Raw genomic sequence first — 17135 nt, forward strand, 5'->3', positions numbered from 1 at the left:
GTTCTCAATCAGAGGCAGGTGTCGTTAGTTGTCTCTGATTGAGAATCATACTTAGGTAGCCTGGGTTTCACTGTTTGTTTGTTGGGGGATTGTTTCCGTGTCTGTGTTTGTTTCACCACACAGGACTGTTTCGGCTTTCACATTTATTGTTTTGTATTTTTGTAGTGTTCTCGGGTTATCGTCTATATTAAAGATGTTTAACACTAACCACGCTGCATTTTGGTCTGATCCTTCGTCCACAGAAGAAAGCCGTTACATTGAAATGTCACCCTCAAAACAACAGTTGATGACTTTCTTCAAATCCAATGTATTTTCCACATACAGTTGAAGTCGGAAGTTTACATACACTAAGGTTAGAGTCATTAAAACTAGCTTTTCAACCACTCCACAAATGTCTTGTTAACAAACTATAGTTTTGGCAAAACTCAGTACCTCTTTGCTTGACATTATGGGAAAATCAAAAGAAATCAGCCAAGATGTTAGAAAAATAACTGTAGACCTCCACAAGTCTGGTTCATCCTTGGAAGCAATTTACAAATGCCTGAAGGTACCACGTTCATCTGATCAAACAATAGTACGCAATGAACATGATTCACACAGGTGGGAAAGGGCCGTGTGGAGTGCGATTGAGATGGCGTCATCCGTGGATCTTTTGGGGAGGTATGCGAATTGGAGTGGGTCTGGGGTTTCCGTGATGATGGTGTTGATGTGAGCCATGACCAGCCTTTCAAATCACTTCATGGCTACCGACGTGAGTGCTACGGGGCGATAGTCATTTAGGCAGATTACCTTTGCTTTCTTGGGCACAGGGACTATGGTGGTCTGCTTGAAACATGTAGGTATTACAGACTCAATCAGGGAGAGGTTGAAAATGTCAGTGAAGACACTTGCCAGTTGACCACACGTCCTGTTAATCCATCTGGCCCCGCGGCATTGTGAATGTTGACCTGCTTAAAGGTCTTGCTCACATCGGCTACAGAGAGCGTGATCACACAGTCGTCTGGAACAGCTGGTGCTCTCATGCATGCTTCAGTGTTGCTTGCCTCGAAGCAAGCATTAAAGGCATTCAGTCCGTCTGGTTGGCGTGCATCACTGGGCAGCTCGCAGTTGGGTTTCCCTTTGTAGTCCGTAATAGTTTGCAAGCCCTGACACATTTTTTTTAACCTTTATTTAACTAGGCAAGTCAGTTAAAGAACAAATTCTTATTTTCAATGACAGCCTCAGAACAGTGGGTTAACTGCCTTGTTCAGGGGCAGAATGACAGATTTTTACCTTGTCAGCTCGGGGATTTGATCTTCCAACCTTTCAGTTACTAGTCCACCGCTCTAACCACTAGGCTACCTGCCGCCCCACAACTGATTAGCATCAGAGCTGTTGTAGTAGGATTAAAATTTAGTCCTGTCGCTTTGCTTATTTGATGGTTCGTCTGAGGGCAAAGCGGGATTTCTTGTCAGGGTCCGGATTAGTGTCCAGCTCCTTGAAAGCGGCAGCTCTAGCCTTTAGCTCGGGGCGGATGTTGCCTGTAATCCATTGCTTCTGGTTGGGATATGTACGTATGGTCACTGTTGGGATGACGTTGTCGATGCACTTATTGATGAAGCTGGTGACTGAGGTAGTATACTCCTCAATATACTCCTCAATACCATTGGATGAATCCCTGAATATATATCCAGTCTGTGCAAGCAAAACAGTAGCGTAGCATCCACGTCATCTGACCACTTCTGTATTGAGTGAGTCACTGGTACTTCCTGCTTTAGTTTTTTCTTGTCAACAGGAATCAGGAGGATATATTTATGGTCATATTTGTCAAATGAAGGGCGAGGGAGAGCTTTGTATGCGTCTACATGTGTGGAGTAAATGTGGTCTAAAGTTTTTTCCCCCTCTTGTTGCACATTCTGGTAGTTACTGGCTATACTGGCTGGGGGTCTGGACGTGCAGGCGGCTCGGGCGGACTGAGCAGTCCGGCCGATCTACTGCCCACTGGGCACACGTACACCATTTCATTTCAATGTGGAAATTTGGGTAATATTTGGTTGAGACGTGGTTGAGATTTCAACTTTTATTCACCCACTCAAAAAGACAGAAAGAAGTTTGTTGAATTCCAAATGTGTTATCACTATGCTTTCAAACTTCTAAATACACAACCAAATTCCAATGGAAAAACAATGATTTTTGGTTTAATTGTCATCTAAATGTGTTATCACTGCGCTTTCAACCATTTATAAGCACAACAAAGTTCAAATGGGAATACACTGGCAGACATTTTGTATTTATACAACAATTGAATGTGTTTTCCCTGTGCTTCATCTAATAGCACAACCAAATTACCTGGATTGCAGTTGAGATTACATTAAAAGTACGAAGTCCAAATGATCAATGCTGTTCAATATTCTGTGCAGATTATTACAGCAATTGTGAACATCTTCACAGACCTGCAACATTTTCATGATATCTTGAACATGCACACTTTCTATGATTACATAGTAATACATTAATAGTTACAGTAGGCTAACCTAAACATGTGACCATGGATGTGTTACCCATTTTAATCTTGAATAAATACTTTTGCATTCGTATTTGTATTCGTTATTGATCCCCATTAGCTCCTGCCAAGGCAGCAGATACTCTTCCCGGGGTCCTGCAAAATTAAGGAAGTTACACATTTTCCAATACATTTATACATTTTACAATAAAATACAATACATTCATAACAGATTTCACAACATATTAAGTGTGTGCCCTCAGGCCTCTACTTTACTAAAGCGTATCTATAATACAAAATCCATGTGTACATGTGTGTATAGTGCGTATGTTATCATGTGTTTGTATGCATGTGTCTATGTTTGTGTTGCTTCACAGCCTGGAGGTGTGTTGGGTCATTGTCCTGTTGAAAAACAAACTATAGTCGTGTTTCTTGGCCCAAGCAAGTCTCTTCTTATTATTTGTATTTATTATGGATCCCCATTAGCTGCCAAGGCAGCAGGTACTCTTCCTCGGGTCCAGCAAAATTAAGGCAGTATATACAATTTTAAAAACATTACAATACATTCACATATTTCGAAACACACTGTGTTCCCTCAGGACCCTACTCCATCACTACCACATATATACAGTATTGGATCCATGTGTATGTACAGTGCATATGTTATCGTGCGTGTGTGTGAATGCATATGCCTGTGCCAATGTTTGTGTTGCTTCACAGTCCCCTCAATTCCATAAGGTGTATTTTTATCTGTTTTTTTTAAATACTTTTTTTCTGCTGGCATGAGTTACTTGATGTGGAATAAAGTTCCATGTAGTCATGGCTCTATCTAGTACTGTCTCCCAGAGTTTATTTTGGATTTCGGGACTGTGAAGAGACCTCTGGTGGCATGTCTTGTGGGGTATGCATGTGTGTCCTCCACTTTGAGCCAGGAGAGATTGACATGCATAGCATTAATGTTAGCTCTCTGTGTACACCCAAGGGCCAGCCTTACTGCCCTGTTCTGAGCCAATTGCAATTTTCCCAAGTCCCTCTTTGTGGCACCTGACCACACGACTGAACACTAGTTCAGGTGGGACAAAAGTAGGGCCTGTAGGACCTGCCTGGTTTATACTGCTGTTAAGAATGCAGAGGAGCGCTTTATTATATACAGATTTCTCCCCATCCTAGCTACTGTTGTATCAATATGTTTTGACCATGACCATATGTAGTCTCCTCAACTTGCTCAATTTCCACATTATTCATTACAATATTTAGTTGAAGTTTAGGGTTTAGTGAAGGATTTGTCCAAAATCAATGCTTTTAGTTTTTGAAATATTTAGGACTAACATGTTCCTTGCCACCCATTCAGAAAGAACAGCAGCTCTTTGTTAAGTGTTGTTGTCATTTCAGTTGCTGTGGAAGCTGATGTGTATGTTAGTTTGTATGTTAGTGTTGAGTCATCTGCATACATGGGCATATATGGACACACTGGCTTTACTCAAAGCCAGTGGCATGTCGTTAGTAAAGATTGAAAAAAGTAAGGGGCCTAGACAGTTGCCCTGAGGAATTCCTGATTCTACCTGGACTTTGTTGGAGAGGCTTCCATTAAAGAACACCCTCTGTGTTCTGTTAGACAGGAAACTATGTATCCACAATATAGCAGGGGGTGTAAAGCCATGACAAATGTTTTTCCAGCAACAGACTATGAACTATAATGTCAAAAGCCATACCGAAGTCTAATAAAACAGCCCCCACAATCTTTTTATCATCAATTTCTCTCAGCCAATCAATCATTTTCGAAGTGCTGTGCTTGTTGAATGTCCTTCCCTATAAGCGTGCTGAAAGTTTGTTGTCAATTTGTTTACTGTAAAATGGCATTGTATCTGGTCAAGCACAAGTTTTCCAAAAGTATACTATGGCTTGGTAACAGCCAGATTGGTTGGCTATTAAGCCAATAAAGGGGGCTTTACTATTCTTAGGTAGGGGGAAAACTTTTGCTTCACTCCAGGCCTGAGGGCACACAGGTTTTAGTAGGCTTCAATTGAAGATATGGCAAATAGGAGTGGCAATATCATCTGCTATTATACTCAGTAATTTTCCTTCCAAGTTGTTAGACCCCAGTGGCTTGTCATTGATGATAGACAACAATTTTTTCACCTCTTCCACATATACTTTACAGAATTCATAATTTAGTGAGATAAACTTGTATGTGTAGTGTCTGCATTTGTTGCTGGCATGTCATGCCTAAGTTTGCTAATCTTGCCAATGAAAAAATCATTAGTAGGAAGAATTATCAATGTGTTTTGTGATGAATGAGCCATCTGATTCAATGAATGATGGAGCTGAGTTTGCCTTTTTGCCCAAAATTTAATTTAAAGGTGCTATCATTCTTTATATAATTTATATTTGTGTCATACTATAGATTCTACTTCTTTTTATTCAGCTTAGTCACATGATTTCTCAATTTGCAGTATGTTTTCCAACCAGTTGTGCAGCCAGACTTATTTCCTTTTGCCTGATCCCTCTCAACCAGCCATTTTTTTAAATTTCTCATCAATCTAAGGGGATTTTTAAAAAGTACAGTCATTTTCTTAATGGGTGCATGCTTATTTGTAACTGGAATAAGCAATTTCATAAATATGTCAAGTGCAGTGTCTGGTTTCTCCTCATTACACACCACAGACTAGCACATAGTATTTTCATAATCAACATGGAAATCACTACAAAACTTATTGTATTACCTCTTATACACTATATTAGGACCACCTTTGGAATTTGGTTTTCCTACACATGGCTACTGTCATTGTGATCACTACATCCGATGGATTTGGATACGGCTTTTAATCAAAAACCAGCAGCATTAGTAAAGATGTGATCAGTGCATGTTGATGATTTCATTCCTGTGCTGTTTCTAACTACCATGGTAGGTTGACTGATAACCTGGTTGCAGGCACTGGTTACAGTTTGAAGCTTTTTCTTGAGTGGGCAGCTTAATGAAAGCCAGTCAATATTGAAATCACCCAGAAAAATATACCTCTCTGTTGGTATCACATACATTACCAAGCATTTCACACATATTATTCAGATAATGACTGTTAGCACTTGGTGGTCTATAGCAGCTTCCCAGAAGAATGGACTTTAGGTGAGGCATATTAATCTGTAGCCATATTACTTCAACAATATTCAGCAATCTTTACAGGAATGTGGTTCTGAACATAAACAGCAAAGCACTGTTAGCATTTCTGTCTTTTCTGTAGATGTTATAACCATGTATTGCTGCCACTGTATCATCAAAGGTATTATCTAAGTGAGTTTCAGAGATTGTCAGAATGTGAATGTCATCTGTTACTAGCAAGTTATTGATTTCATTAACCTTGTTATTTAAGCTACATATGTTAATGTGGGCCCTTTTTAGGACTTTTCTGGGATGCTTGATTGTTTTCATTGCTTTATTGGGAAGCTTAGCAGACGTAGACATGCTCATGTTATTTATGTTTGAGCTGATAGTGCAGGGTTAGCTGCACACAGTGGACTTCCTACTAGGGCACACCGCCTCAGTGCTAACCGTATAACTCTGGTTCATAGGCACATGATTACTGCATACAATAGCTGTAGGATCAATAGAGGCATTCAGGGCAGTTAGAGGGACATAAATTAAGTTACTTACATTGTGTCTGCTAACACCCCTGGGACAATGTACATTTGCAGCTGGGCTTGGGTCATTGATAAGTCATTGTCTCAATGCAGCCTTGAAATGTGTGGACAGAGTCCAGAGGCCAAGATGATTTGGATGGACTCTGTCATTCCTGTAGAGCATCTTCTGTTTCCAGAAGGTGACAAGGTTATCTATAAAAGTGATTCCATCAGAGCTACAGTAATCTTTTAGCTAGGTTTGTAATGCCAGTAACCTGCTGAATCTTTCACACCCGGGGCCGAACGATGGTACTGGACCTGAAATAATTGGCAGCTTTTTGGAATCTTTCAATGCTAGAATCAGTTCTTTAAAATACATTTTCAGAAGTTCCCAGCTAGCCCTCCTAATGTCATTTGACCCCACATGGACTACGACAGCGTCAGTTCCTGGCAGCTGTCATAGAATGGTCGGAAGCAGCCTTGTAATGTCCTGTACTCGTGCTCTAGAAAAGCAAATGTTTTTTTTGCACCGGGAACCCTGATGTTTCTTAACATAGAACTGCCGATGACGACAGCTGGTGCAATGGCTGAGGAGGTCCTTACCGTTCTTACACCTTGAGTGGTTTCGCAAACACCTTGAGGGCTTAAGGGAGTGGGGCCGATGGACCCGAGACAGCTGTAGTATCCATCTTGGATGATGAATGGGCCGAAGTCTCGGACAGCCTCACAGTCTGATGAGGATGGGAGCTCTGAGGATCTGAACATGAGGTAGAACACCTAGACACATGTCCATGTGGACGCATATCCCAATGCATCCATATGACACTGGAAAAAAATGGCTGGCCTGAGCCATCTGAGTTGCCCAACCCATCCACCCGCAACGAAGATCCTTTGTTTTGTATACAGAGTGACCAGTAGATTGGCCAGACCACTCAGCCAGCACGAGCTGCCTGCACGTCCCAACACCCAGCCAGTATAGCTAGTAGCTCTCACCCCGACACTGTTTCCTTCCCTCCTCTTATTTTTGTTTTTTTTCTACAGTTTCTCAAGGGGCCATGCAACAAACCTGTTCCATAGGCTCTGAACCTATTTCTGGGGATAAAATGATTGTAAGTGTGACAAGACTAAATGATGTTAGGCCATGCAGCAAACAGATTTACTTGAACTGAAGTACTTAGGCTTTTATATCACTAAAGCCAACTGATGTTTTATGGATCTATCTATTGGCACTGTTGCTTTCGTCATGCTGAGTGAATTCGAAAATGAAAATGAAAGGTTGAATCAACGTTGTATCAAGGTCATTTCAACCTAAAAATATATGTAAGGATTGTTGAATAAACGTGGAAACTGATTGGATTTGCAAAAAGTCATCAACATTTTTTTTACCCAACTTTTAATTCCAATGACATGGTGAAACTATACTTTTTTTCACTTTGAATTCACGTTAAATGTAAATCAAAACTAGACATTGAAATTACTTCTGTGCCCAGTGGGATGTTTGATTATCATTCATTAATGACTCTGTAAGTGTTGATGCCATCTACAGTACAATACCTTCACCTGGCTTTGTGTCATGTTCAGTGAGGGGGCAAGCTTGGCTCTTTCATCTGAAGACAGGTACTTATTCTGTTGAACGGTTGTCTCAGGGTTCAAGATTTGATAGCCACTGAAGGTTGGTCTGGTGTGTTGAACTTTTCTGTCTGTATTGCTTCTGTCTCAGGTTAGAGAACAGAACACAGTAAACACATCATAATGGCCATTCACAGCTCCATTTACATTATGTATCGCCCCATTTTATCTAAATAATGTATGCATTAAAATAAAACTAGTGAATGAAAAAATTATGTAAAAAATTGTTTAAAAAACAAAACAATTATTGTGGTATTCATAAACATTAATCCATGATACAACTCCTCTTCTTTACTGAATAAATAATAAACAAATTAACAGCATACATTTTGCAAAGTAATTTTGCTGAGCAGAGAAGAGTGGGTAGGTGAGGCTTTGTTTTCATACCACTCCCCCAACCTTAAACTGAAGAGGTTGTTCTGTCTCAAAACAAAACTAGACACCTGTCACACTAACACAAGCCAATGTCACTGCTGCCCTGCTACTGTATCAGTCCAGTCTGTAGACTCCATAGATAATAACCACACTTCAAGACAGGCAAACCTGAAGAGAATGGGGAACAGTAAGAGCATTGGTAAGAATACAATATTAATATTATTCACATTCTGATGTGTTCAACAACAGATGTGTAGACAGATATAACACATGTACATAAATTAAATATAATATAATTTAAACATAAGCATTAAGGTGTCTGTAATAGAATATACTTGTGAAAAACGTGTGAACACATTATTAAATCCATTTTTATAGCTTCCCAATTTTTTTTTACAATGGCTTGCTAAATTGCTCGGTGGCTTCAAAAGCCCCCTGTCTGTCATCTAGGGGGCATACACATTATTGGTAAAAACATAGCAAAAATTGCTATTCTAAAATGAAATGGTAATCTATTAATAACAAGCAAGGTTGGGGAGTAACGGATTACATGAAGGGATAAAAAAACTGTAATCCGTTACCAGCAAAACTATTGTTATCAGATTACAGATACTTTTGAAAAACTAGCGATTACTTCGAGGATTACTTTTAAATTCATGTTTGCGTTTTTTTTTTTTTTACACTTCTCTGTTTTTTTCAATGACATTCAATTCAGCATTGAAAAAAGGCGTTTACAACTGGATCGCGGGAAAAGAGCAGGAATAGGCTTTCGTAGGCTACAGTCCAAGCTATGTCTTCCAAATGTGCGACTGCTGTCGGTATCCAAAGATTATACAATTTGAATAAACGCTTGGAGGTAAGGATGACAGCAGTGGTGTAGTCTACGGCGATACGATATTTATTTTTTAAATCTACACCGCGCATTGATGTGAAGCACAATGTTGCTCTCTCATTTAGCTATTTTCGGTTTACGGATTGTGGTTGTTATGGATGTCTGTTCACAAATCTAAATGTGTATTTGAACCCAATAATGGTTGAACTCAAGAAGTTTAAAACTGCCAATCAATCATTATTTTTGAAACCAGTGGACAGCCTGTGAAAAATGCGCTCTTGTAACAGCTGCATAGTGCGGATCCAAGCCTATGGAATAAGTGTTTTTTTTTATTGTTCAGTCTAATTCATGCTGATATATATTTTTTTAATCCATAGGCCTAATGGACACATGCGCAAACTTGCACACTTTTGATAGACTTAAAAAGAGGCCATCTGTAGTTGCTACATCCATTTCTGGATTTATAAATTATATACATATATACATATATGTATCCATTGATTCTGGTCAGTCTTTGCATCCATAGCTCTGTCTATTAATCTGAGAGTGGTTAAATTGTTCCAGGGCCATTCCTCAGCTTTTTACCAAAACAGAGGCTGGGCGGCTGTTTTGTTATTGTTTCATCAATGGATTTGCCCTTTAAACAGCTGCATATTATCAAGATATCAAAGTGTCACCAACAAAAAGGTAAACAATTGGCCTATAGCAAATGCAGCATATGGCATCATTTTTAACATGTAAATAGCACTTTTCAGTAGTGCTCAAAGCTTGCCATTCTATGAGCGCAGCATTTATTTTTCAACTGGAATCAATGAGCCCAATCAGTCCTCCATGACAACAAAATCATAAACAACAGATTAGGGCTGGCTATTAAGTCCTTAGTTTTGGGGTCATGCTCAGGTAAAACAATTTGGCTAATCTATATTTCCAAGTCCTATTATTGAAGATCAAGGGGTATAACATGTATTGGAATGACTGGAATTCTGATAGACTTTGGTTTCTAATGTAAATGTATATTTTAATCATATTATTATATGTAGTAGAAAGCGATGGGTTAGAAGAAGCCTACATAACCAACCCATAAAGTAACATTTTACAATTATATATGGCCAACTTTAACATTAATTTATCCTGCAATAGCTGTCATTCAATTGGTAACATACATTTTTGTCTTCTTCTAATGGGGAAAGTAATCTAAAAGTAACGGAATGTAATCAGGTTACATTACTGAGTTTGGCTAATCCAAAAGTTACGTTACTGATTACAATTCTGGACAGGTAACTAGTAACTGTAATGGATTACATGTAAAAAGTAACCTACCCAACCCTGATAACAAGACATAGATTTCCATTGTTGTTTGTATATAGTTGGTGCAGGTAAGAAAATGAACATCCAATTCTAAATCTGCAAATATATAAAGAGACCAATTATCAGCAAGTATCTAACAAATTATTTAATGAAAGCCCATGTGAAATGCACCCAGGTAATACCATACAAGCACAGACATTGGAATGTTTGTGGAGTCATAAAATGCCGTACACTAATTATAGGAGTTTAACATCCATTTCTGTAGGCCTATAGAAAACTTTCTTCCCACGGGATCTTCTTAATCATGTGCAGCAGGGTACCAGGAGGATGTTTCCTAGAAATGGTTTGCATACAACAATGTCAATAATCACAAAGAGATGCCTTCAAGACCGCTTAGCGGAACACAAGTATGTCAGAGGTAGGCAATGAAGACTAGGCAAGGCACTACAAGTCCTTACACCATGGCAAGGCACTACAAGTCCTTACACCATGGCAAGGCACTACAAGTCCCTACACCATGGCAACCCTGCCTCCCTACAAGCTATGGGTGTTGATCGTGTTCCGGCCTGACATAGAAAAGGAAATCATCTTAAACAGTTAAACCAAAGGGAACGTTTTTGGATTTACAAACTACAGGCCACTAAGTACCCTGGTTTAAATGAAGATATGGATTTCTCACCTTTCCTGTAGAGTCTTAAGAAGTCCCTTTGCTGTCATCTAGTAGTAGACCTATTGTTTTTTTTGCCCTCTGCTGTGTTTAGTCTCCTGCCTCCATGTTTGCTGTGATCTAGTGTACTGTAAAATAGATTTTTCCCAGTCATTCAAGGTTAGAACTAATTTTCTAAGGATTCTGATGCTTCTAGCTTTGATTTGCATTTTGATAAAATACTGTATCTATACTGAACAAAAATATAAACGCAACATGCAACGGAACAGCAATCGGTAGGCTTTGGAGGGCATATGTCCACCGACTTAGGAGCCAGGCGCACCCAATGGGGAGCCAGGCCCAGCCAATCAGAATTAATTTTTCCCCACAAAAGTGCAGTTTCATCAACTGTCCAGGTGGCTGGCCTCAGACGATCCCGCAGGTGAAGAAGATGGATGTGGAGGTCCCGGGCTGGCGTGTTTACACATGTTCTGTGGTTGTGAGGCCATTAGGGTGTACCTCCAAATTTTCTAAAATGGCGTTGGAGGCGGCTTATAGTAGAGAAATTAACATTCAATTCTCAAACAGCTCTGGTGGACATTCATGCAGTCAACATGCCAATTGCACACTTCCTCAACACTTGAGACATCTGTGGCATTGTGTGTTGACAAAACTGCACATTGTAGAGTGACCTTTTATTGTTCCCAGCACAACGTGCACCTGTGTACTGATCATGCTGTTTAATCAGCTTTTTGATTTGCATCACCTGTCAGGATTATCTTGGCAAAGGAGAAATGCTCACTAACAGGGATGTAAACACATTTGTTAGAGAAACAAGCTTTTAATGCATATGGAACATTTCTGGGATCTTTTATTTCAGCTCATGAAACATGGGACCAACACTTTACATTTTGTGTTTATAGTTTTGTTCAGTATATTTAACTTTTTGATGTGTATAGCATTGCTTACTAGGTGTTGTTCTCTGATTTCTGTAACTAATCTCCCCTTCAAATCAGGGTTGATTGGAAAATGCTGTCAAAAAGAGGACATCGTATTATCGTATCTTTGTACTCCCTGACTAAGGCCATGCAGCCAAAACGCGTCTGCCTTGGTCCTTCATTTTTGATGACCAATTTACCCCTTTTACTAAATATGTTAATAATTAATATGTCATTTGGACTTTAGCAAGAGATAATGAAACTAAAGGATCAGTGAGATCTTTGCTATAAAACCATAAACTCAAGGACATTGAGGCTTAAGTGTAGTCAAGACCATAATATGAATAACAAAGTTCACTAATATTTTTTTATGGTACATGAAATGTGACGAAGGTATTAAGCACAGGAAACCCATAAACTTCATCTTCACACTTGTCTTGACTTGTCTGCAAACTGCGAGAATGTTTACACTTATCTTAAAGTTTTCTGAAGGAAAGTAGACTTGCCATTAGACCACCATTAAAAATAATCTTCCTCCCTCTCTTTAGAATTTTGTCCAAAACATGGGCGTCACTGTCTGGGGCCCCTGTTCTTCCATAAAGGGGTATTGGGGACCCAGGTGTGTTTGAGTCTGGGAGGTAGGCGTGTGGAGAGGAACAGGGAGACCTTCCGGAATGGTCTGACCTTCAGCAGTCGTCCAGTCAGGGTCCAGGAGAAGATACATCTGCGGGTGGAGCTTTGTGACCAGCACTGGAATGGAGCTTTGCGGCTGGGATTCACCTCCATACCCCCCTCCTCCTGTGGGCCACTCTTCCCCCCTGCCATGGCCATCCCTGACCTCACCACCACCGACCGGTACTGGGCATCCCCCGTGCCCTCCAGCCTCAACATGCCAGGGGCAGAGCTCCGCTTCTGGGTGACCCCTAAAGGGGTGCTGGTGTACGAGGGGCCAAATCGTGTGAGGTACCTGCTCCTGAAGGGGGTGGATGTGAGAAGCCCCCTCTGGGCTATTATAGATGTCTACGGGCAGACCAGAGCTGTGCTCTTATTGGGTGAGGCATTTGGTGAATTTCTTGTTTAATCATAATGTAAAAATCTATTTTGTTCCAGATTATATCAAAATACTACTTAACTGATCTGTTCTTTATATTATTCTTCCATTCCTCAGGATCAAAACAAAAAGGATGCAATACGCGGAGGTCCTGCCCTGTCCCTCCTCCTCCCTCTGTGTCTTATGAGGACAGCTGCATGTATGTGAACAAGGGTCATCCCAGATGCACCCCTCGGGGCAACCACCTCCCCACTGACCCTATCACTACCACACAGATGGACTCCTCTGCAGGTTAGTAACCAACTGCATTATTAAAGTCTAGTCATTCAGGCTGGGGAGTGTAAAAGCAATAAAATTGATATGGTTACAAAACAGTTTAATTTCAATGTTTAGAATAATATGGATTGCTGTTGATCGTGTTCTTTAAAGGTACTGTTGTCTATTTACCATGTAGTTCTCTTTGCAACTTCTGTCTTGGCTTGGTGATCATAATGTTTTTGTTGTTGTTGCTGTTTATCTATCCCACACTGTAGAGCGGGACTTGGTTGAAGATTGCGCTGTGTGTCTATCCTTGAGAGCTTCTGTGGTCCTATCCTGTGGGCACCGCTGCCTGTGCCAATGCTGCGCAGTGCGCGTCACCGCGGAGTTCGGAATCTGCCCGCTGTGTCGCCAGTCAATCAGATAGCGAGGACAGGTGGAAAGAAAGTTGACTGACAAAAATTGAAAGCACATTTTCTATACCAGGTGAAATCGCACATCATTAGTTCATTGTTATGGATGTGCCAAATAAATGTCACTAGAAAACACCTTAGACAAATGCAGTTACTTTGTTATTACTCTGGCTGCACTGTTTGACGTGACCTTAAGTTCGCCATAGTTGGCTAGCTAGCAAGCAAGGGATAAGAACGTTGCCAGCCAGTATGGCAGTAGAACATTTAGATAGAACGACTGGGTCACGTCCATAGATACTGAACAAAAATACTTAATGACTGGGTCACGTCTCTGGCAACGAACCGATAGAAAGAATGACCTGCCGGCTTGGGTAGCAACCCTAGGTTTGTGTCGGGACTATATGTTTCGGGGCAATATGTTGTGGAAGGATGAAATAGTGTGAATAAATTCATAAAAATAACATTTTCAATGAAAATATGTAAATAATTTGAATATGTTGGTAACCCCTTGTATAAAAGTGATAATACCCTCGAAGCCGGTGTTTGGAGGATATATTGTCACTATTTGCAGGCCCTTGACTTCTTCTCGGGCCTAACAACACCCGTGCCAATATATCCTCCAAACACCAGCTTCAAGGGCACTATCACTTAAATAACAGGCCCAGGCTATGCTGTGTTAGATGAATAGGCTTTAGCCTACTACTTGATGTACTGTAGGCCTAGACTTTGTCAATGTACAGATGTGTTAATAGTTTCACGATATAAATCCACATGTAAATAAAAGTGCATTTATCCTCAAAGGTACACCGTTCTTTTTGTTTGTATTTTTACATTGTAGTTATTTAGCAGTCGCTCTTGTCCAAAGTGATTTACATTTTAAGATAGCTAGGTGGGAAAACAACATATCACAGTCATAGTAAGTACATTTTTCCTCAATAAAGTAGCTATCAGCAAGGTCACTCAATGGGCCTAAGGACATTATATTCATAGTCTGGAAAAAGCAGCAAGTTCATCTTGTCAAAATGTAACAAAGCAACAGTAAACATGTCGTCCACCACGAATGATTCTCCCCTCTCAGGCCAATTAGTGACGACGAAAGTAACTCGCTCATTTCAAAACAAATACAAACATTTATGTTAACAGATAGGCCTTTCCCATTACGGTATCTTCTTTTCCCCTTTGGATTGTTTTAGCTTCATTCATTCACACATCCCGATGCTTTAGACCTAAACTGGAGACGCGCATGGGACGGAGTAGCGGCCTGTCACGTTCATGTGCTAGTCAGAACTAGGAAACTCGGAAATGTCCAACTTGCTAACGGACTGTAGTTATACTCGTGCCGTGTTTAACGAATCAACAAGTAGGACATTTCCAAGTATCCCAATTCCGACTGGTACATGAATACGGCATAATCACGCTTTGTAAGTGATCCCGCACGTCATCAATTTCCTAATTGCCTCAGGGCAGTCTCCCAACTAAGGGATTAGACCCGGATACAGGTCGAGGTTCTTTATATTTGTCTTAAACTGTATGCAAGCTTTTTTTGTCTGGGCATGGCAATGCAGGTGAGTTTAATTTTCGGTTTAATTTAAATGCACTATTCATATTTGGCAAATAAATAATTGTTGTCTATTCCTTTGACATGTCTCTAATGTTGTTTTGACTACATTAGTTTTGTCCTTTTGAGTATTGTGCTATAAACAATAAGCAAAAGCATTTGTAAATCATGTGGGAGAGGGCAGCAGTTCAATAATAACAATAGTTTATTAGACAGACATTGGAAAAGTAATATCATAGGTCTACATTATTGTAAAATACTACAGGCATAAGGTTTTAACTGTACAGTATGTTATATATTACTCTAGTGTGTACCAGTAAGTCTACTTACTGACAGAGATACAATCTCTTCATGTACAGATGTTCTTGGGTGGAGGCTCCCTATCTCACAAGTGCAAGGGCGCTCAGCTGCCGTACCACCTCTCTTGCTGTATCTGCATTTGTCAGGTCACTGGATTTACTTAGCTTCATCTCTCCAGGTGCCACAGTGACCTCTGACCTGTGGCTCTGATGACAGTGGTGACCCTGACTGGTGAGTGGGTGATGTCATAATAGAGAGACTACTGCAGGGATGCTGCATGTGCAGGCTCAGAACAACATCAAGAGCTCCAGACCACAGCTAAAACTGCTCATACACAGGTAGGTAGGTTGGAGCCTCTCAGGGAGGTAGGCTACCACACTAATAGAGAAGAGTTTTATATTCACTTCACATGACTATTTCAAATTGGGTTCTGTTCAAATGGTTTCTCCCTGTCCCTCCATCCCAGACCTAAATCAGTCTTTGGACTGACCAGAGGTGAAGCTCTTCTTCAGGAGTTAGTCTTCTCTTTACTGTATAGAGATCTATTGATATATATTTCTGATATTAATTTATATAAATATATGACTATGTGACTATACTCAATACAGAATGAATCAGCTATAGGAAGTTTTTAATTATTTAATATTGTCTCTAGATTGTTGTAACGCAAGGTTTAAAAGCCAGTTGAGAGAGTAATGAGAACTACAGCAAACAGCAATATTCCAGTACAGCGCCTGTACAGAACATTCTGCCTAACTTGACTTCCATACCTAGACATGTCTCCCATGAATCTTGTGGTAAGGAAGACTGATCATATCCCCAAAAACAACATGAGGTGACTGACTCAGGAGAGTAAATTGATTTTAAGGTCATAGCCAATATATTGTGATTAAAGTAGTTTTCTGCCCCCATGTGGCTACTCTGTATGCTGCCCCATGCAGGGACAGGTGACTCTTCCAATTACAGTTGCATTTGTACTAACTACGTATGTAGTGTATGACAAATGTAATAATTGCATAATTATTCTCCGCTCTTAGATATTTGTCACAGTTGTGATGTCCCCAGGCAGAGGCATCTTCTTCTGGACTCTGAGGTCTACCAGAGAATCCAGGGCAGGAGAGAAACAACCACAGGAGGTGCTGGAGGAAGACTGTAGAAGTGAGTATTTCCATGTTACAATTTATAGAAAACTTATTTTACCCTTTTGGACATACTGAGAGCCAGGTTATCTTTAAGAACAGATATATGGATGAGCAATGCCAGAGCGGAACAGACTTAGATACAGTAGAATAGTATAGAATACAGTATATACATATGAGATGAGTTATGCAAGATATGTAAACATTATTAAGTGACTACGATACCGTAGCAGTATAGAAAACAGTATATACATATGAGATAAGTAATGCCAGATATGTAAACATTATTAAAGTGACTAGTGTTCCATTCCATAAAGTGGCCAGTGATTTATAGTCCATACCTACAGGCAGCAGCCTCTAATGTGCTAGTGATGGTTGTTTAACAGTCTGATGGCCTTGAGATAGAAGCTGTTTTTCAGTCTCTCTGTTCCAGCTGTGATGCACCTGTGCTGCCTTTGCCTCTGGATGATAGCGGGGGGAACAGGCAGTGGCCTATGTGTGTGTGATAGCGGGGGGAACAGGCAGTGGCCTGTGTGTGTGTTCAGATGCGACCCTGCATACCCAAGAAAATCCATAGACACGGCCGCCCAG

At 40.3% G+C, this 17135-nt stretch overlaps 1 protein-coding gene across 1 annotated transcript; it reads left to right on the plus strand.

The window, feature by feature from the left end:
* The first annotated feature begins 8175 nt into the window (after window positions 1–8175).
* Window positions 8176–14451, plus strand: LOC110537209 (E3 ubiquitin-protein ligase NEURL3-like). Its single transcript, XM_021623076.2, has 4 exons — window positions 8176–8300; window positions 12374–12877; window positions 12994–13167; window positions 13410–14451. Exons 1-4 carry the CDS (start codon window positions 8279–8281, stop codon window positions 13559–13561), a joined length of 852 nt encoding a protein of 283 aa, XP_021478751.2. The 5' UTR covers window positions 8176–8278; the 3' UTR covers window positions 13562–14451.
* The last annotated feature ends 2684 nt before the right edge of the window (window positions 14452–17135 follow it).

The sequence above is a fragment of the Oncorhynchus mykiss genome, chromosome 12, assembly GCF_013265735.2.
Source record: "Oncorhynchus mykiss isolate Arlee chromosome 12, USDA_OmykA_1.1, whole genome shotgun sequence".
Lineage (NCBI taxonomy): Eukaryota > Metazoa > Chordata > Actinopteri > Salmoniformes > Salmonidae > Oncorhynchus > Oncorhynchus mykiss.

Bases quoted from the DNA above. Each gene is read 5' to 3' on its own strand.
- LOC110537209 (XM_021623076.2), top strand. From the start codon at position 8,279: ATGGGGAACAGTAAGAGCATTG. The intron at 8,301-12,373 runs GTAAGAATACAA...CCCTCTCTTTAG, and splicing joins GGGGAACAGTAAGAGCATTG to AATTTTGTCCAAAACATGGG. The intron at 12,878-12,993 runs GTGAGGCATTTG...TCCATTCCTCAG, and splicing joins CAGAGCTGTGCTCTTATTGG to GATCAAAACAAAAAGGATGC.